This window comes from Sorex araneus, chromosome 6, assembly GCF_027595985.1.
Source record: "Sorex araneus isolate mSorAra2 chromosome 6, mSorAra2.pri, whole genome shotgun sequence".
Classification (NCBI taxonomy): domain Eukaryota; kingdom Metazoa; phylum Chordata; class Mammalia; order Eulipotyphla; family Soricidae; genus Sorex; species Sorex araneus.
In genome coordinates this window covers 27,553,806-27,574,160 of record NC_073307.1, presented here as the reverse complement: position 1 = coordinate 27,574,160, position 20,355 = coordinate 27,553,806, and the positions used below count along the sequence as shown (strand labels likewise).

The 20,355-nt window shown below is 43.4% G+C and overlaps 1 protein-coding gene across 2 annotated transcripts in view; it reads left to right on the top strand.

Moving 5' to 3' along the window:
- The window catches only part of HSPA4 (heat shock protein family A (Hsp70) member 4), a 44,397-nt gene extending 26,341 nt beyond the window's left edge, over positions 1-18,056 (top strand). The window contains exons 7-19 of one of the 2 annotated variants that reach the window (XM_004609860.3): positions 454-698; positions 1,687-1,763; positions 3,753-3,904; positions 4,377-4,483; positions 5,850-5,983; positions 6,835-7,016; positions 7,690-7,779; positions 9,459-9,611; positions 10,739-10,864; positions 12,182-12,289; positions 13,986-14,105; positions 15,139-15,300; positions 15,968-18,056. In XM_004609860.3, coding sequence (XP_004609917.1) covers positions 454-698; positions 1,687-1,763; positions 3,753-3,904; positions 4,377-4,483; positions 5,850-5,983; positions 6,835-7,016; positions 7,690-7,779; positions 9,459-9,611; positions 10,739-10,864; positions 12,182-12,289; positions 13,986-14,105; positions 15,139-15,300; positions 15,968-16,171 — 1,860 coding nt within the window. In that variant the 3' untranslated portion in view covers positions 16,172-18,056. The remainder of the gene's footprint in view (positions 1-453; positions 699-1,686; positions 1,764-3,752; positions 3,905-4,376; positions 4,484-5,849; positions 5,984-6,834; positions 7,017-7,689; positions 7,780-9,458; positions 9,612-10,738; positions 10,865-12,181; positions 12,290-13,985; positions 14,106-15,138; positions 15,301-15,967) is intronic. The other variant, XM_055141946.1, reaches the window with a different exon arrangement.
- Positions 18,057-20,355: the final 2,299 nt, after the last annotated feature.

The following is a 20,355-nucleotide window of genomic DNA, read 5'->3' as shown; positions in this document are numbered from 1 at the left end:
CTTGGCAATGTACTTGCTGTTTGGAGTTGAACTGTTGTGGTAGAGGTGCTTTACAATTGTTTTTACTTTTACTTACTAGCTTTGTGATTTATAAATTAGATCTGTTGCCTGTAGTATTCCCAGTAAATTGGGGATTACGATGTAGGTTTGCACAGTGGTTGTAATAATGGTACAATGCATGTTGACTTGTTCCCACATTTTCCTCTTCAATGAAATAGCAGTCATAATAGAAAAAAAAGGTTGGGGCTGGAGAGAGAGCACAGCGGGCAGGGCGTTTGCCTTGCACGCGGCCGACCCGGGTTCAAATCCCAGCATCCCATATGGTCTCCTGAGCATGGCTAGGGGTAATTCCTGAGTGCAGAGCCAGGAGTAACCCTGTGCATCGCCAGGTGTGACCCAAAAAGAAAAAAAAAAAAAAAAAGGTTAATTATTAAATTATCTTTTTTCTCAAAGGTTCTGGCCACTGCATTTGATACCACGTTGGGAGGCAGAAAATTTGATGAAGTGTTAGTAAATCATTTCTGTGAAGAATTTGGGAAGAAGTATAAACTGGACATAAAGTCCAAAATCCGTGCATTATTACGACTGTCTCAGGAATGTGAGAAACTCAAGAAATTGATGAGTGCAAATGCTTCAGACCTCCCTATGAACATTGAATGTTTTATGAATGATGTTGATGTGTCTGGAACAATGAATAGGTAATCATAATATTTTGGTGTTACGCTGACCATTTCCGCTTGAAGTAGCTCTAATTGCTAAAATCATTATGGTGGTTTACATACAATTTTAGTTTTTTGTGGGGACAGGGGTGCAGTGTTCTTGGGGCCACTCCAGTGAAACTTAACCTGGTGTGCTTGCGGGTTTTGAACATTCATACCCAGTGGTGCGGCGGGCACAAGCTCTGGTGTTTGGGCCTCCCCCTCCCCCTCCCCCTCGGCTGCAGTCCTTTTGAGCTACCTCCTGGCCCTCTTCCCTGCTCCCAAATATTATTGTATTTCTCTCTCTCTCTCTCTCTCTCTCTCTCTCTCTCTCTCTCTCTCTCTCTCTCTCTCTCTCTCTCTCTCTCCCCCTCTCCCTCTCCCTCCCTCCCTCCCCCTCTCCCTCCCTCCCTCTCTCTCTCTCTCTCCCCCTCTTTCCCCCCCCTTCCACCTCCTTCTCTCTTTCCTTCACCCTCTCCCCCTCCCTCCTTCTCTCCCACCCCCATCTCTATCTCTGTCTCTTTCTCTGAGAGGCCCCAGTTTGCAGGGCTACTCACGGTGATCAAAGGGACGGTATAGGATCAGGGTGTGAACCTGCAGCTCCAACATGCAGAGCAAAAGTATGTGCTCCAGTCCTTTGAGTCAAGACTCACTCCTGTTGCTATTGGGGGACCATGCTGTGCTGTGCTTGAGCCCAGGTCTGCCATATGCAAGGCAGCGCCTTATCTGCTGTACTATTTTCTCTGGCCACTTAAAAATTTTTGTTTTCCTTTTTGCTTTTGGACCGAACCTAGCAATGCTCAAGGTTTACTCCTGGCTCTGAGCTCAGGGATCACTTCTAGTGGGCTCAGAGGACCATATGAGGTGCCAGGGATAGAACCCGGGTTAGCTACTAAGGTTTTTCTCAGTTTGTGTCAGTGCTTATTATTATGTCTTTTCGATTATAGACACCCATTCAATGAAAAGAATGTGATCTGCTTTCTTTCAGAGGCAAATTTCTGGAGATGTGCGATGATCTCTTGGCTAGGGTAGAGCCGCCACTCCGAAGTATTTTGGAACAGTCCAGTAAGTATTTTTGTGGTTGAATTGTTTGTGTCTTTAAAACTCTTGAAAGTGCTTATTTCTCCTTTTCTTTTTTCTGGTTGTATTGATTTTTATGTTATGGACTTCGTTAATATATTAAGCATTTATATTTTGATGTGTTCTCAAGAAATGTAATTCTTAGATTAAATGCAATCTTATAGATTGTCACTTTGTAAATGTAATAGCAGTTTGTGGTTTTGTTTTCCTGGGTTCATACCTTTATTTTTTTATTTTGTGTTCTTTTTCATTCCTGATAAAGAATATAGACTTTGAGTTTGGTGAACCCACTGCTTAGTGGGAAATGCAGCAAAGGAAAAATAACTAGACAGTAATGTTTAATCTCAGATTAAATGGCAGAAGTTTAATTTAGGGAATATAGTTTTTATTTAAAAAAACTGTCTAATAAACCTTTGACAGTGAGCATTTACTGAGTTCATTGTTGTGCCGTTGTTGACTTATTTCGAGCGTACTATTAGCTCCACATTAGCTCAGTTCTGAAATCAGTGATTAAGAGCCAGGCATGTTCTTTCGACACTGGAGCCACCCATTTCTTTAAATAGTCCTTAACAGATTGCTAGTGTTTATTGCATAAAATGTCACCAGGAAACCAGGAGTTACTAAGGGTAGGTACTTTGTGAGTGGCACCAGAACTTTGATGTGCACCTTCTTTTTGAAAGGCAGAAGCTATGTATGTGTTGTAATCTGGACTGTTTTTGGTGCGGATTGATTCCTGGACTGACTAGAATGCTTGCGAATGCCTTTTTTCATTCTTTTTTGAGCCCTCTTACTTTCTTTATGGCTGACTTAACTATTACTTAAGCTGTTGATACTTTAGCTTTTTGTGTGTGTGTGATTGTTTTAGCGATTGTATAGTGATGGGTCATAAAATTGTTCATAATTCCTTCTGTTTTTTTTTTTTTTTTTTTTTTTGCTTTTTGGGTCACACCTGGCGATGCACAGGGGTTACTCCTGGCTCTGCACTCAGGAATTACTCCTGGTGGTGATAGAGTAATGGACAAATTGTCTTTTTGCCATCTCTCTAGATCTTGGTTTTATTCTGAAATAGAATACAAGTAGGACATGTTCAAATATAAAACTAGGGACTGGAGAGGTAGTACAGGGGTTAAGGCTTTGACCTTGCATGTGACCAACCCTGGTTCAATCACTGGCACTGCTATGGTTACGTGAGCACCACCTGGAGTGATCGATTTGCTCAAGTGGGTGCCAGTGACATATCGATGAACAACGGGATGACAGTGATACAGTGATAGTAATACTGTTCTGACATTATCCTACGTTCTTATATTGCTTTTCCATACTCCCTTGCCCCATAGTTTTTTTTTTAATTAAACAATGTATGGGTTTTATTTGAGTCCTGATGTATATAAAAAATGGAAACTCATTAGATGATCAGGGAAATTTTCATACTGACTAAATTTCAGAAATTGTCTTTTGTAGATGTGATAGCAGTTTGTGGTTTTGTTTTTCTGAGTTCATATCTTTACTTTTTATTTTATATGTTTTGATTTTCTGGTATTTTTAGTCATTCAGCGTTGAAAATGGGCCCCATTGTTTTGACCATCAGAACATACCAGCTTGTTTCCAGCTTTAACGTGTGTATATGTGCACATTTGTGTTTGTGGTGTTGAGGACTAAGAGGGAGTTGGGTTTTTGTTACATATACCTGTGGCGTATTCGATATGCTGGAAACAGTAATGATAGGTCTTATTCCCCTGACCCTGAAAGAGTCTCCAGTCGTTGGGAAAGACGAGTAAGGAGAGGCTGCTAAAAATCTCAGGGCTGGAAGGAATAGAGACATTATTGGTTCCTGATCAAGTAAATTGATGACAGTGACAATAATCTATTGAGGTGATGATATATTCTGTTGTGATGAGATGTTATTTTATGCTTTTTAAAAAAACTGTAAAGAGCTAATATTTAAAGATTCAGTGCATCTAAATGTCTGTTTAGAGCTAAAGAAAGAAGATATTTATGCAGTGGAGATAGTCGGTGGTGCAACACGAATTCCTGCAGTTAAAGAGAAGATCAGCAAATTTTTTGGTAAAGAACTTAGTACAACACTAAATGCTGATGAGGCTGTCACTCGGGGCTGTGCATTGCAGGTGAGTTTCTTTTCTTTAACACATAGCCATTGGTAGTCACTGTAACAGTACAGCAACAGTTTTAGTTCCAGATAATAGAAGGCTAACTCAAGAAGTCTGAGGGTTTAAAATTTTAACAGTTCTGTTATAAAATGGGTATCAGATGGTATTCATATATGAAATTGTATTCTGTAGTATGTATTGAGATGAGTTCAGTTATATAAAAGCATGTCTGAGTACTATTGAAATTTTTCATATTTCCTTATATTTACTAAGTACATCAAATAAGAGTTGGAGTTAATGGGAAAATGATAAGGAATAACTGGAACACATAGGTAATTTGGCAAATAGTAGTTAGTAAAACTGCTCAGGTATCATTTTTAATGTAAATATTTAAGAGTTATTGATAATGGTCTTTTAAACTCTTACAACTTGTGATTTAGATCATAATGTCTATATCTGTCAAATGAAATTTTAAAAATTACTATTTCAGTGTGCAATCTTATCACCTGCTTTCAAAGTCAGAGAATTTTCTATCACGGATGTAGTACCATACCCAATATCTCTGCGATGGAATTCTCCAGCTGAAGAAGGGTCAAGGTAATAGCAGTATCAGTTTGGGAGTGGGGGTGGGGCTGGGCGAACTGGGTGGCACTTAGGCTCAGTCGTAGGTTTTACTCCTGGGTTGCTTTGGGGATGTGGTGCCAGGGATTGAACCTTTCCCACGAGCAAAACATATGTTCCAACCCTTTCAGCTATCCCCCAGGTCTGGCGCCAATCATTTTTATGCTAAGCTAAATATTTTCCTCCATTTCCACTTGAAAGTCAAATACTGTTAACAGTTCACGAAGCATCGATCAGTCTGTAATGTTGTTATGGTACATGAAGCAGGGGTTGCTTATTTTAATCCATGGAATAAATTTGTATCCCGAGTTTCTATACTTGATCCTAATGGGTTATTTTTGCTTTTTTTTGGGTCACACCTGGCAATGCATAGGGGTTATTCCTGGCTTTGCACTCAGGAATCACCCCTGGCAGTGCTCAGAGGACCATATGGGATGCTGGGAATCGAATCCGGGTCAGCCGCGTGCAAGGCAAATGCCTTACTCGCTGTACTATTGCTCTAGTCCCTTGATCCTATTGAAATAGCTGTTGTTTTGTATGTTCTATTAGAAAAATATTATTATTTTTTTTTCTTTTTGGGTCACATCCGGCAGCGCACAGGGGTTTTACTCCTGGTCTACACTCAGGAATTACCTCTGGTGGTGCTCAGGGGACCATATAGGATGCTGGGAATCAAACCTGGGTCAACTGGGTGCAAGGCAAATGCCCTACCTGCTGTGCTGTCACTCCAGTCCCCATATTAATTTTTAAATCCTCCAGTAAACTATGTTGAAACTTGTAAAATCTGGAAATAATGCTAGTTGAGAAGAGTAACTAGAGCTGTGCTAAAATTACAAACCTAATATGTGTGTCTCCATTGTGAGACTTTTTTTTTTTATTTTGCTTTTTGGGTCGCACCTGGAAATGCACAGGGATTACTCCTGGCTGTGCACTCAGGAACCACCCCTGGCGGTGCTCAGGGGACCATACGGGTTGCTGGGATTCAAACCCGGGTCGGCCGCGTGCAAGGCAAATGCCCTACCCTCTGTGAACCTCACCTGCAGTGCACAATTATATTATATTTTGTTTCACTCCAGCCCCTTGTGAGGCTTCTTGTTATTGTTTTTGGCATATTGAATACGCCATGGGGAGCTAGCCAGGCTCTGCTGTGCGGGCGGGATACTCTTGGTAGCTTGCTGGGCTCTCCGGGAGGGATGAAGGAATCAAACCCAGGTTGGCCGCGTGCAAGGCAAATGCCCTACCTGCTGTGCTATTGCTCCAGTCCTACAGTGCTATAATATGTGTGTGTGTAGTAAGAGCTTGACGATCTTAAATCTGTTTTTTCTCTTTTTCTTTTATTCAGTGACTGTGAAGTGTTTCCAAAAAATCATCCGACTCCTTTCTCTAAAGTACTTACATTTTATAGAAAGGAGCCTTTTACTCTTGAGGCCTATTATAGTTCTCCCCAGGATTTGCCCTATCCAGATCCTGCTATAGGTAAGTTGGTAGTGAACCAAAATTTGTGCATACCTGAGAGAACTAGTAGTAGAGCAGCTAGTATCCTGAAGTTATATTTTGGATCACAAAAATACTTCTCGACTTGATTCAGAACCAGCCAGATGGCCATTATGTAATTGCATCTCCTATTGTGTGTGTAGCATTTGTTGGCCAGTGTACTTGGTGAATAATTTGGTGCTAGATTCTACAGGAAATTAAATGCAACTCTGACTTTAATGTACTTCTGAGATGTCCAGCATGGATAAGGTAGAGTCATGTTGACCAGAATGTTCTTAGCCTCTGAGAAACTCAGTTCTGGAACTAATGCCAGTTGAGAGAACAATTATAGTTATAATTACAGACCTAGAATACATGGATAAAATGGAAAATATACTCAGAGTGGCACCTAGAAGCTGTTGAAAGTTAACAAAGATGATAATTCATATTTTACAGAAGTTTTACAGATTTAAAACTTTAAATAAACCAAGTATAGTAACTGAATTTAGACATGGCTGTTTCTTGATAATGGTAGAAACAATGTGAAATGATCGTTTCTTTTTTATTCTTTACCCTCTGTAGGTTAGTACGTGGCAGATTAGTTTTAGAGATTTGGGAGAGGCATGTGTAATGGTATTGGAAGAATGGACTTAGAGGGTGAGATGTTGGGATGAGGTTGACTGTACAGAGAAAGGAGTTGTCTGGTTTTGTAAGATTCTAAAAGTAGCTTCTCAGAGTGTCCTGTTACTTGACCCACCTCTGAGCGTGGGTATATGGGGCAGTATGGGCATACATTCATAATTGAGTTCGCCCTCTCAGGTTGTCTGTTTTCTCTGTGTCTCATGTGTCCCTAGCTCAGTTTTCAGTTCAGAAAGTCACTCCTCAATCTGATGGCTCCAGTTCAAAAGTGAAAGTCAAGGTTCGGGTGAATGTCCATGGTATTTTCAGCGTGTCCAGCGCATCTCTAGTGGAAGTGCACAAGTTTGAGGAAAATGAGGAACCGATGGAAACAGATCAGAATGCAAAGGAGGAAGAGGTAATCTGGACATTCAGTACCATTTTACACCAGTCAGTGATAGCTCAGAGGTGTTCTTTTTTTCTGGAAATAGATTGGGTGACAAGGGAGGTTTGATGTGTCTGAATGGCCGAGAGTGGGTTTGTGTGTGTCCCCTTCACAGACCCACCAGGTTTCTCTAATGTGCTTTTGGCATTGAAATCACTGTCTGCAGGTGCTCTACAAGCTTCTTCCCTTCTGTATTCTTGTTGCCAGGCTTTGTTCTTTTAACAGAATTCTCAAAGTGTTTACCTCTCCAGGTGCATGCAGTGGCTTTGCTTTTGAGGATGAAAGTCTGATTTTAAAAGTACTTGAAAATGTTAAGAGTTGAGAGAGATGTACTTATGAGGAAGCTTGGAGAAACTCAACAGCTCTCTTCGGATTCTGTTGTGTTGACTATTGGCACACTCTGTGCTATACTTGATGGTCTCTAAAGCAGTCCTGTGGCCGTTCTTGTTGGTATGAAGGTAGGGCAGGGCAAGTGTCCTCTCCACTGTGCAGATGCATTAACTGAAATCCACAGATGGAATTTGGATGTAGGTCTTCCTATTGCTGGTAATCAAACAAATTTTTATGCCATTTCACTGTGCCATTAGGTTGCTTAGACTTCAGTAGTATTTCCAAGGTTCAGGTTTTGATGTGACCTCTTTTTCAGAAGATGCAAGTGGACCAGGAGGAATCACATGTTGAAGAGCAGCAGCAGCAGACACCAGCAGACAGCAAGGCAGAGGCAGAAGAAATGGAGGTATATGCCGTGTATCAAAGCCTGACATTCCAGCTTTCACATGCATAGTTTTGAGGGAGACAGTTAATTGGTTTTTTTTGTTTGTTTGTTTGTTTTTTTGGTGTTTTGGTCACACCTGGCGATGCACAGGGGTTACTCCTGGCTCTGCACTCAGGAATTACTCTGGCGGTGCTCAGGGGACCATATGGGATGCTGGGATTTGAACCCGGGTCAGCCGCGTGCAAGGCAAACGCCCTACCCGCTATGCTATCACTCCAGCCCCAGTTAATTGTATTTTGGAATGTAGTTTTTGTATTTGAATGGTTGTTTTTTTGGGGGGGGGGTGTCCCCTCTATCCCCCCCCCCACACACACACATCTGGTGGTGTTCAGTGCTGCTCCTGGCTCTGCACTCAGGGATGACTACTGGTGGGCTTAGGGCTTATGGGGTGGCGGTGATTGAACCCAGATCAGTCATGTTCAAGCAAGCGTCTTATCCACTGTACTGACTCTCTGGCCCTGAGCAATTTTTTGTTTTGTTTTCGGGCCACATCTAGCAATGTTCATGGCTTATTCCTGGTTCTTTGCTCAGGAATTACTGCCTGGGTTGGTAGCGTGCAAGGCAAAACCCTACCTGCTGTAATGTCACAAAAAATGACCCCCTATTGTTTTAAAAATAAAAACTGGGGATTTCTTGGAAATAATTTGACTATCACTATTTTTGTTTGTTTGGGGCTACATTCAGCGGTGCTCAGGGGCACTGTGCTGGGCGGGAGGGGAGGAGGACCACTGTACAGTGCCTGGGATAGAACCTGGACAAGGCAAGCAAAGCATGTGCTTCCAGATGGTCCTCGCTTTCTCTGGCCCTGTTACTGTTTGATTCCCGTCCCCCCCTCCTTCATTGTTGATACTGCCCGCATCAATGGGGGTTGCACATATTCCTGACTGTTGCTTTCACAACTTAGTTTTTGTGATATTCACTGGGTGTTATACCTTTTTTGTTATGCTTAAAACACATTTCTCAGAAATGGCTTGCAGCATTGGGGTTCACTGCTTAGGTCCTGTGGTGCACGGGGTATTGGACCTTGCCAGTTGTTTGGTACTTGGGGGGGGGCCTTTAAGGGGCTACTGTGATGGGACTCAGGAGGCCTTATGGTGCTGGAGATCAGGCCCAGGTTGAAGCATTTTATGCTCTCATGTATTATCGCCCACTAACGCTGTGGTGCAGTTTTCCCATTCCCTTTGTTGCAGTGACCAGTGGTCACACACACTGGGTTGGGGTGCTTAGATATTTGGTTCTGGGCCAGTTAGGGTGGGTCGCACTCCCTTGCCTCCGGCTGTGGCACTTGTAAGTCTTTGTGGTGCACGCTGGTGCCTGCATACTTTTTATTTTTAAATTGTTACTGCTATTTTTTGCTATACCCGATGTTGCTCAGGGCTTACTCCTGGCTCGGCACTCAGGGGTCACTTCTGACCATGCTTCGGGAGACCATATGGGGTGCCAGGGATTGAACCCAGATTGGTTTTGTGCAAGGTATATGCCTTGCCTGCACCATCACTCTGGCCCCCTCATTTGTATCTATAACTTTTTTTTAATATTGTTTTCGGTTTTTTAGATCATCAATACTAAAAGAAATGGGACCTGTTTTAAGTCTAAGCTTTTATATGTTCTTTTTCCTCTAATGTTCTCTGTTATCTTAGACTTCTCAAGTTGGATCAAAAGACAAAAAGATGGACCAACCTCCTCAAGCCAAGAAGGCGAAAGTGAAGACCAGTACTGTGGACCTACCAATTGAGAATCAGCTCTTATGGCAAATAGATCGAGAAATGCTAAACTTATACATTGAAAATGAGGTGGTTATTTTAAGTCTTTTAGAATATTAAGTTAAAAAATTAATGTGACCATAGGGTTCAAACTATGTTTAGTGATTATGCATGTTTGGTGGTTTGGAGTTGGTGAAATAATTTAGGGTTTTTTTTTTTTTTTTTTTTTTCTTTTTGAGTCACACCCGGCAATGCACAGGGGTTACTCCAGGAATTACTCCTGGCGGTGCTCAGGGGACCATATGGGATGCTGGGAATCGAACACGGGTCGGCCGCGTGCAAGGCAAATGCCCTACCCGCTGTGCTATTGCTCCAGCCCCTTAATTTAGGTTTTTGGTTACTATACAGACAAATAGATGTCATGCATTGTTAAAAATCCCTTCTGGTGATATGCTTATATTTCTGCAGGCTGTTAAGAGTTTCTTTGATAATTCTTAGGGGTGGGTATTAGTGGGGATGGGGCATGTTATTTATTTTATTAGATTATTTTATGGTTGAGGTGGTAGTTCATAGATGTTGGTAGGAGAAAATGGTGAAATAACAGCATTAATAGCAGTGCTCTTACCTTTTTTAAAAAAATAATTGTACACATTGAACGTATTTCTAGTTGATGTGTAGCTCTTTTTTTTTTTTTTAAATTTTGGGTTATACTCCTGGCTCTGCACTCAGGAGTTGCTCATGGTGGTGCTTGGTTGACCATATGGGATGCCGGAGATTGAACCGAGGCTGGCCTTGTGCAAGGCAAATGCCCTACCCGCTGTACTATCGCTCTAGACCAATATATAGAGTGAGGCAAGATTTTGGGTAAACTTGAATTGTGAGATTTCCTGTATATTCATTGTATCTTAAAAATAATTTTGTTTTACAAAATGTTTGACATTTATCCTGTATGAGTAAATTACATTTTATTTGGTCTTCCATAGCAATTATTATAGTATAGCATGCTAATTTTTGACGTTGAGCTAATAGTTTTTAAGTTCTTTTCCTTTTGTTTTTCTGCATCTTATTTCTATTGCTCTGTTTTTCAAGTGTATCCCTATAGCCTCACTTGATTTTCATAATTTACTGAGGACTATTGCTTCCAGCCTTCCAATTTTTGAAGATATTATCAGAGTTGTTCTAATATCTAACCAAAGTATACTGTTTTTACATTTTAGGGTAAGATGATCATGCAGGATAAACTGGAGAAGGAGAGAAATGATGCTAAGAATGCAGTAGAAGAATATGTCTATGAAATGAGAGACAAGCTTAGTGGTGAATATGAGAAGTTTGTGAATGAAGATGTAAGTATGTGCCACATTATTTGTTATCAAGAAGTATCCTAAGATGTGTTAGAAGTTTGCATATGTAGGTATATACTGAGATGATTAGAAGTGAATTTTTTGGGGGGGTGGGGGGAATCTCATATTATGTATTTGTTGGTGTGGGACAGCTATATTTTATGAAGCACATTTTTCAAAACCCTTATTTATGTAGTAATTTCCTGTATGTAAATATGTACCAAATTACTTCAAAAACTTTCCCTACACCTCCCACCCCCCCTTTGGTTTTTTTTTTTTTTTTCCCCGATCACACTTGGCAGTGCTCAGGGATCACTTCTGGCTCATGGGGACCATAGGTGGTGTCAGGGATTGAACCCGGGTCTGTTACATGCAAGGCAAATGTCCTACCCACTGTACTACCACTCCAGCTTCTTTTCTTACTCCATCTCTCCACCTTGCCCCCAGTGCTTATGAGCCTGGGGCTTAGTCCCATGTGGGCCAGCAGTTGTGTGCTAGGAAGGGGTCCTTTTTGGGTCCTAATGCCAGGAACCGTGTGGATCATGCTGGTAGTGCTTGAGGCCTACAAGACCAGACCTGGTGATGCTCAGGACCTCAGAATTATGAGGCCCAGGAGGCCACGTATTGCCCGGGATTACACCCTGGGTTTATACCAGGGTTCATACCCTGTATCCTTGTATATACCTAACCCTTGTGCTATTTACCCCAGCTCCTATTTGTCACTTTTTAAAATTTTTATTTATTCTTATTTTTTAAGGCCATATCTGGTGGTACTCGGGGCTTACTCCTGACTCTGCGCTTAGGGATCATTCTTGGTGGGACTTAAGGGATTATATGGAATACCAGGGATTGAACCCTAATTGGCTCTTGCAAGGCAAGCACCCTCTGTAGTATCAGCCCCACTCCACTAATTATTTTTTTTCCCCACAACGTTGGTCATGATTGAGTTTCAGTTGTACAATGTTCCAACACCCATCCCTTCACCAGACCTTTCACTAATTTTTAAAAGTAGTTTTTAATTAAGTTTCCAAAGAGTCTTATGGTAGAGGGAATAATTAATACACACCTGTGGCTATCCAAATAGTATTTGCTGATCTTGTTTTCTCCCCCTGTCCTGCCATCCTTTTGGCACATTTTAGAGCAGATAGTGGTAAAGCACTCTGCCTAAGACACCATTGATGAATTTAGGTTTTGTTTTTCCCTCTCTTGTGCTGCCATTTCCCAGGGCCTCACATGCACAGCATGCACTCTACCACTGAGCTGCACCCCCAGTCCCCCCTTGTTTTTACTGAACTAATTCAATATTTTATTCATCTTTAGGATCGTAACAGTTTCACCTTGAAACTGGAGGACACTGAGAATTGGTTGTATGAGGATGGAGAAGACCAACCGAAGCAGGTTTATGTTGATAAATTGGCTGAATTAAAGGTAAGTGACTCTTGGGCCAGAGTGATAGTGCAGCGGGGGGTAAGGCACTTGTATTTGATCCCTGGCGTCATACAGTCCTCCAAGTTTCACAGGAGTGATCTCTGAGCACAGCTGAGTATGGCTCAAAAACGTGTCCTTAGCCTTGTTACATAGGAAAATCTCTCAAAATTAGTAAGGATTTGCAAGTGATAATAATGAAGGTAGATTGAAAGTGATTGAACAGCTGTGATCTTAATCACTTAGGTTTGTAATCTTTCTGAAAACTTGTTTATACTTAAAGTATTTCACAGAATTGGAGATTGAGTATTTTGGCCATGGCAAGATAGATAGCAAGATTTGCCCTGGTCGCAATACACCTGCAGTGTTTGGGGCTGGTTTGTGTTTAGAGCTTTGATTCTCAATAAAGCACCTGGGGGGGGGGGGGGGGGTGTGTGTGTGTGTGTGTGTGTGTGTGTGTGTGTGTGTGTGTGTGTGTGTGTGTGTGTGTGTGTGTGTGTGTGTGTGTGTGTGTGTGTGTGTGTGTGTGTGTGTGTGTGTGTGTGTGTGTGTGTGTGTGTGTGTGTGTGTGTGTGTGTGTGTGTGTGTGTGTGTGTGTGTGTGTGTGTGTGTGTGTGTGTGTTATTATGGAATCTCATTAAATCTTAAGGATAAAAAGTCCACAGAGATATCTAAAGTGGAGACTTTGCTTGGAAAAGATACGAACAGTTCCCCTTCCAGTTAGTTTCTTGCCACATGGGGCTATTGTGATTACCCTTTGGGGTTCCTCAAGGACAAGTACTTGCACTCTTTGTCATCCTGACAATAATAGCAAGCCTTCCATTGAGATTCTTTCCATTATTTTTTTTTTTTGTACTTTTCATTATAATTGTGAAAAGAGAATGATGGACTTCAACTGTTGTCAGTTTACAACTAGTAATTTTGTCTTCTATTCAGAGTTATTTATTTATTTTCTTTTTGGGGTCACACCCGGCGATGCTCAGGGGTTACTCCTGGCTCATGCTCTCAGGAATTACTCCTGGCGGTGCTCAGGGGACCATATGGGATGCTGGGATTTGAACCCGGGTCAGCCGCGTGCAAGGCAAACGCCCTACCCGCTGTACTGTCGCTCCAGCCCCTATTCAGAGTTATTTAGAAGCACTATTCTTTGTCTGTATCAGGTGAGGGTTTGAGCCACACTTGGTAGTATAGGAAATGTTGGCTCTGTTCAGGAGTCCCAGTGGTGGTGCTGAAGGGACAGTTCTGTGGTGTTGGGGATTGAATCGGAGCCTTCTGTGTGCAAAGCATGTGTTCAGCCTTTTGAGTCATTTCTTCACAGAGCATCCCTCGTGTTATTTATGATTTTAAAACATTCCAGTGTGTATTTAAAGGAAAATGAAACCTTAAATTGTACCATTATACTTAAAAGTTTGTTAATGTAATTATACATACCAGTTTTTAAGTTTCAATTAAATGTTCATCTTTAGTGTTATATATTGTTATTTGGAGACCAGTTTGTGGTTGTCTTCTATTTTGAAAACTAGGGCTCAAGTGGCAAAGTGGCGCCACATGAAAATTCTGTTTTCATATTTAATGGTATGGGGGAAATAACTGGTTATCTAGTGCATTGTACTTTAATAATTAGTCTTATTTTAATAATAGACACAAAGCTTCTTTATCTGATAGAGTTTTAGTAGTTATTTGCTTCTCTTCATTTTAGAATCTAGGGCAACCAATTAAGATCCGATTCCAGGAGGCTGAAGAAAGACCAAAATTATTTGAAGAACTAGGGAAACAAATTCAGCAGTATATGAAAATAATCAGCTCTTTCAAAAGCAAGGTAATTTCTTCTCACTCCATCTCTCTCTCTCTCTCTCTCTCTCTCTCTCTCTCTCTCTCTCTCTCTCTCTCTCTCTCTCGTCTCTGTGTCTGTCTCTCTCTTTCGCTCCCTCTCTCTCCCTCTTCCTCTCTCCCTGGAGGCGTTTGGGGAACTGGATGCAGTGTCAGGATTGGACTCAGCATGACCTGATGAATCTTGGTGTGGCTGGGCCTGGGTGGGCCACATGCAAGGCAAGGACCTTACTTGCTATACTGTATCTGGCCATTTCAGTGTTGTAAGAGTATTATTACTATTATTATTATTATTATTATTATTATTAGCATGCCAGGGGTTCAGCTTATTTCCTGCCCCTTGCCCAGGGCAGAGTTCACACTCTGCCAGTCTCTTGCTGCCACCATCCTTTTCCCCAAGGTGGAGTTGCCCATTGTAGGCTTGGCCCCCACAGACCATGTCAGGGCTCCTCAGCTGCTGAGGCTCAGGCTGTCTTTTCTGCTCTCTGAGGGATAGCAGGAATTTCCCCAGGGATTACTGGGAATGCAGCCGCATCCCTGTTGGACATTCTTGACCCTGCCCATCTCCTGACTCTGAATCAAGGAATGAAGTCTTTGTAAGGTTTTGAAACCTTTGTTAGTGTTGGCTCTTACGTTTCTTTCTTAGTGTTTTCTCAAAACATTTTTTTAAGAAACTTTTTTTCCAGGATTTTAAAATAAGTGATTTGGATACATTAGATTGTGAAGATATGTGCTTCATATTTTGAAAGAGTGTCACTTTCTGGGCTGAAGTGATAGTACATAGTGGGTGGGTGTTTGCCTTGCATTCAGCCAGCCTGGGTTCCATCCCCAGCACCCCACCTGGTCCCCTGAGTTCTGCCAGGAATGATCCCTTGAGTGCAGGGTCAGAAGTAGGCTGGAGCACACAGCTAGATGGGGCCCAAAAATTTACAAGAGAAAAACAGTGTCACTTTTTCGGGGTAGGTGAAGAACTGGATAATGGAACTCGAGAGCCTTATCATTTGACACGTTTCTGGTTGCAGGAGGACCAGTATGAGCATTTGGATGCCGCTGACATGGTGAAGGTTGAGAAAAGCACAAACGAAGCCATGGAGTGGATGAATAACAAGCTGAACCTGCAGAACAAGCAGAGTCTGACCATGGATCCAGTTGTCAGGGCAAAAGATATTGAAGCCAAAATTAAGGTAACAGATGGCTTTTCATAGAAAATTACCTTTTCTTGTCAGCCTTTTTAACAGTACCATTATTATTAGTAATAATGATGATAATGCTATCTTGGGGGGGGGTATAACTTGAACGTAGGTTCATGTGAAGCTCGTTGTGCATTTGGGGCGGTGGTACATACACACCTGCAGTGCTGTATTTACTCCTGGGTCTGCGCTGAGTCACTCCTCTCAGGCCTCGAGGACCATGTGCTGGGGATTGGCCGTGTGCAAGGCAAACACCCTACCTGCTGTGCTGTTGCTCCAGCTCCCAACGAAATCTGTGCTTTGCCACTAATTCCACCCCAAAGCACCTCTGGGAGTCCTTAAAGTGACATTGAGGAGGAAGTTACTTATTTTTGGGTCTTTGGCTATACCTGGCAGTGCTCAGGAGCTGCTCCCAGTTCAGTGCTTAAAGGTTACTCCTAGTGGTACTTGGGACCCTGCGGAGATCCTGGAACCTTGGTCCCCTGCATACAAAAATGTGCTCCAACCTTCCCTCCATCTCTTCAGGCCTGAAAATTCCATGATTGCCTCTTAGCTTCTGACTTGGGGATTGGTGGGAGGGGGTCAGACTTACTTGGATTTAGCACTTACTATGAAAATTATTAATTTATAAGAAATCACATCTCAATTCTTACCTTCTTAGGAGCTGACGAGTTTCTGTGGCCCCATAATTTCAAAGCCTAAGCCCAAAGTGGAACCTCCAAAAGAGGAGCAAAAAAATGCAGAGCAGAATGGACCAGTGGACGGACAAGGGGACAACCCAGGCACCAAAGCCGCGGAGCAGGGCGCAGACACTGCTGTGCCTTCGGAGTCAGAGAAGAAGCTTCCCGAGATGGACATTGATTGATTTCAACAATTGTTTATATTAAAACAGACTATTATAAAGCTTTAAGTTGTCAACTTTGTTCTAAATATCAACTAGAGCAATCAAAATACTGGAGATTTCTTAGTCAGTTTTTAGGGGACTTTCGGGGAGGGGGATATAGGTAATGTATGGAGCATTTGACTTCTAAATAGTTAGATACAGAAATTTAAGTGCATTGTATCTTTTTCATAATGGTACTATTTAGAAGCTCAGTTAGTCTTACTGAACTTATGCTTCACTCCTTTTATGTTTAATCATGCTTCTACAAAGATAAGTTTGTTCTGGAAAGTTGGGCTGTAGCAACAGTTAAAACTAGCTCTCACACAGGCTTTTCATTCTGATACAGTGGCAGGAGCTCTCATTGTGCTCAAAAATCGATAGTGGATATTGCCGAGCAGGCTCGCCCCTCTCCCTGAGGGCTGGAGCATGACCTGGCGTGGACTCATGGAGCAGAACGAGGAAATGCGCTGCGTTTCTTCACCTTTCACTCCCTCCCACCCCGACTCTCCCTCTTTGCCCAGTAAAGGAGCCCCTTTTTGGATGCCATATGCTGCTGTGGGGAAGCGAGGCCTGGAGCAGGCTGTGGATTGAGGACTTTAGACTTGAGGCTCTTCCTGGGAAAAGTTTCACTAGTACCCCAAGAACTGAAGTTTGAATAATTTTCTCTTTGGAAAGGTAGAAATGGGTAGATGTATTGTCAAATATAGAATTGGTAAATTTAACCGAAGATTCCTGTTAATTATGGTGTAAAGATTTGTATTCTGGCCTGCTTCTCAGGTGAGAGATGTTCTGTGTAAATCTGAGGTACAGCTTGAAGTGCTAGGACAAGAGTTCTTTGCTGACTCAGTCACTGTCATCATGTGTTAAGTGTCGATCTGTCGTGAATCTGCCAATTTGTATTTTCAACAGCTGACAGATGATATTCAAGACTTAACATACACTGGATTGTACTGGGCGAGCCTGACAGTGTTAAAGAGTGTGGTGCAGGACGCGACACACCTCACTCTTCCTGTGCGCCCGATGTCAGGAGAGCGCCAAAGCATTTCCTGGGACGGTTATTTGAGGCAGTATTCAAAGAAATGAGGCATTTTGGAAAATCCAAAGGAAGCCTATATTAGAAGCCAGAGCTGGTACCTGCCTTAGATACTGTTCATCTTTGTTGGTTATATTCTCTGGATTCTTGTAATAATTGTTATTCCATTTTGGCCTATGTTGTTAGAAATAAGACTATACCTTGCATACTTAGAATAAGTTTCTGTCCATCTTTGCACTGAAATATTAGCGTGTACATGCTCTGGAGTGCTATAAACATTGCTTAGAGAGAAGGAAGATGGAAGTATATTTATGTTGGTCTGTAAGCATGCATGGAAACCTGTGGCACCAAGACTTGGCCTTGTTCCCAGAGCATCCTCTATCCACCCTCTACCTGTCATGCTTCAGGAGTTCCACCTGACCTGCTGTGAGGTCAGGAGCGATTTGGGAGTGCTGGCTTTAGGATTAAGCCAATTCTTATGCAACTGACTCAGTCCTTAATGGCCATTTCTTCTTAAGAAAATCATTATGTGTGTGTTGGGGGAGGGTGTGGGTGTCGGGATGGGGGGTGAATTTGAAGTTTAAAGTTGAAATTAGAAATATGAGGATGCAGTCTGCTTGCTCTCAGTTTAGTCAGGCTTTAAGACCAATTGGATTTCTGTGGAGGCCAGGCCAGAGAGTGCGCGACCAGTGGCGACTGTGCAGACAGCATTTATCCAGGTTGTGATACCCAAATTGGTTTGTTAAAGCTCCAGGTCACATTCTTACACTAAGAAAAATTCAGTAAACCATGAGAAGTTTAGGAAAAATTAATAAAAGAAATCTGTCAAACTCAGTAATTGTTTTCGTAATTTTATAATGAAGATTGTGTGTGTGTGTGTGTGTGTGTGTGTGTGTGTGTATGTTTAATAAAAATCTACAGAGGCAAGAGCCCTCTCGAGCTAGCTATTGCATGGACGCATTTGCACACACATGCTCGTGTGTATTTTAAAGTGTTTTCTCCAGAGGGAAGACTGCTTAGCTACATTTTGGGTATCAGCTTCTGTCAGACCTCCAGCCTGAAGAGCTGTCGAGGCAGCATGGATGCCGGAGTGGGTCATGGCCGCGTAAAAGCTGGTGGTGACAGGATCGATGCCTGCCAGATTAAAGAACAGTGTGCTCTCCACTGAAGTGTGCTCAGGAGCACATGGACCCATGTATGTAGGGAAGCAGGGAGGGTTCGGAGGGCCAGACCCATCAGAAGGGACAGTGAATGAGGATAGGGACTGGCCGTGGCAAGATCCTTATTCCCTGGAATTGTGCCCTAGTAACGGACCGTGATCTGCCCGTAGACCTGCCCTGGCCGCCTCCAAGAAACCTGTAGGAAGGGCTGTTTCCTCCCCAGGCTGCTCCTCTTGGGGTACGTAGGGGTCCTGTGCGGAGCCAGACAGCTGTTCGGTAAAGGTGTGGGGGAAGCAATAGCCCTTTACTCCAGCGGACTGATGTCCTGGGGGAGCGGGTGTTAGTTCTGAGGTGGAGCAGCTCAGTTCATTGCTGAGCACTCCTGAGAGCTTTGTAGGAGGAGGACCAAGAACTCGACCCAAGAGCTTTGAGATGCTCCTCCGGTGTCTTGTGTTCTGGAGGAGAGCTGTTGGGTGGACACAGTGCAGCTGGTGTGGAGTATAGGGCCGTACAATTTTTTTTTTTTTTTAAGCCTGAAAGTTTTAGGGATGTTATGTTTGCACCTATTGGGATGGACCTGGGAGAAGTTGGTGGGAACTTGAAAGCCACTTGTGAGGGGCTGAGTCACAGTGGGGAAGGGCAGCTCTCAGGGTCTGGAGGCGGGGATAAGATTGCAAAGTGACTAATCCTTGTGTGAGTTGAGAAGAAAGCTTTGGGTTAACAAGGTAGCCCCCGGTTAGCTTGGGGTTCTGTGTGGTAATGCCTGTGTTTTTGGTCATTTCCATTTTTCAATGACTTACAGACCTTTACATTTTTCTTTTTTTTTTTTTTGCTTTTTGGGTCACACCCAGCGATGCTCGGGTTACTCCTGGCTTTGCACCCAAGAATTACTCCTGGCGGTGCTTGGGGGACCATATGGGATGCCGGGGATCGAACCCGGGTCGGCCGCGAGCAAGGCAAACGCCCTACCCGCTGTGCTATCGCTCCGGCCCAGACCTTTACATTTTTATATGAGAAACAAAGCTTATAAAATGGTACAATTCAAGAGCAAATTGGGTATCAAAAGCAAACGGAGGCTGGAGTGATTGTGTAGCTGGTAGGGCGTTTGCCTTGCACACAGCTGACCCAGGTTTGTTCCCCAGAATCGCGTATGCTTCCCTGAGCTCTGCCAGGCATATTCCTGAATGCAGAACCAGGAGTAACCCCCGAGCACCACCAGGTGTGACCCCAATCCTTCCCCCCCCCCCCCACACACACACAAAATGGCTGGAAGAATGTTTAGGTTTCCTTCCAAAGGAGATCATTGACATGGTTGGCTCTTGAGGTCCTGGACATTGGTGCCAGAGGTCAAGCTGGACAGTAGATGTTTCAGAAGATAATAGCTCAAGTAGCCAAGCGAGAGGGCACCTTTCTGCAGTCCCACGGGAGGTGTCCAGATGTCGCAAGGCCCAGGAGAAGGTGGGCTGGGAGGGCCCCTCCACAGTGGACACTGGAGGTGAGGGCTTTCATCTACCAGTTCCTGCCCTCGTGCTCAGTGCACTCCAGGTGTGGGAGAGATCCTGGGACAGCAGTTCTCTCTCTCTCCTCTCTCTCTCCCTGCCGCCCATCCCCCGACAGCCCCGACAGCCCTGTCCTACCTACCCATTGACTCCTTAGTCTTGTGCCCTGGCTCTCCATTGATGGAATTCTCACCCGTGGACTGCCCTGGGCTGGCATCCTGAGAGCCTGCATGGGGCCATATCCCCCACCACCCCCAGGTGAGAAACTGTAGATCACAGGTAGCCCCTCCCTCCAGCATGAAACGTGGAAGGGCTCAGTACACACTGATACACAGCTATGTGGTGCTGGAACCACCTTCCGCTCTGTGGGTGAGGAAGAGCGGAGAGGAGCATGGCTCAAGCCCCGGCTCCACTCCCGCTGTTGGGAAGAAGGCTAATATAGAAAGTTCCATGGCTTGAATATGAGGCTTTTGC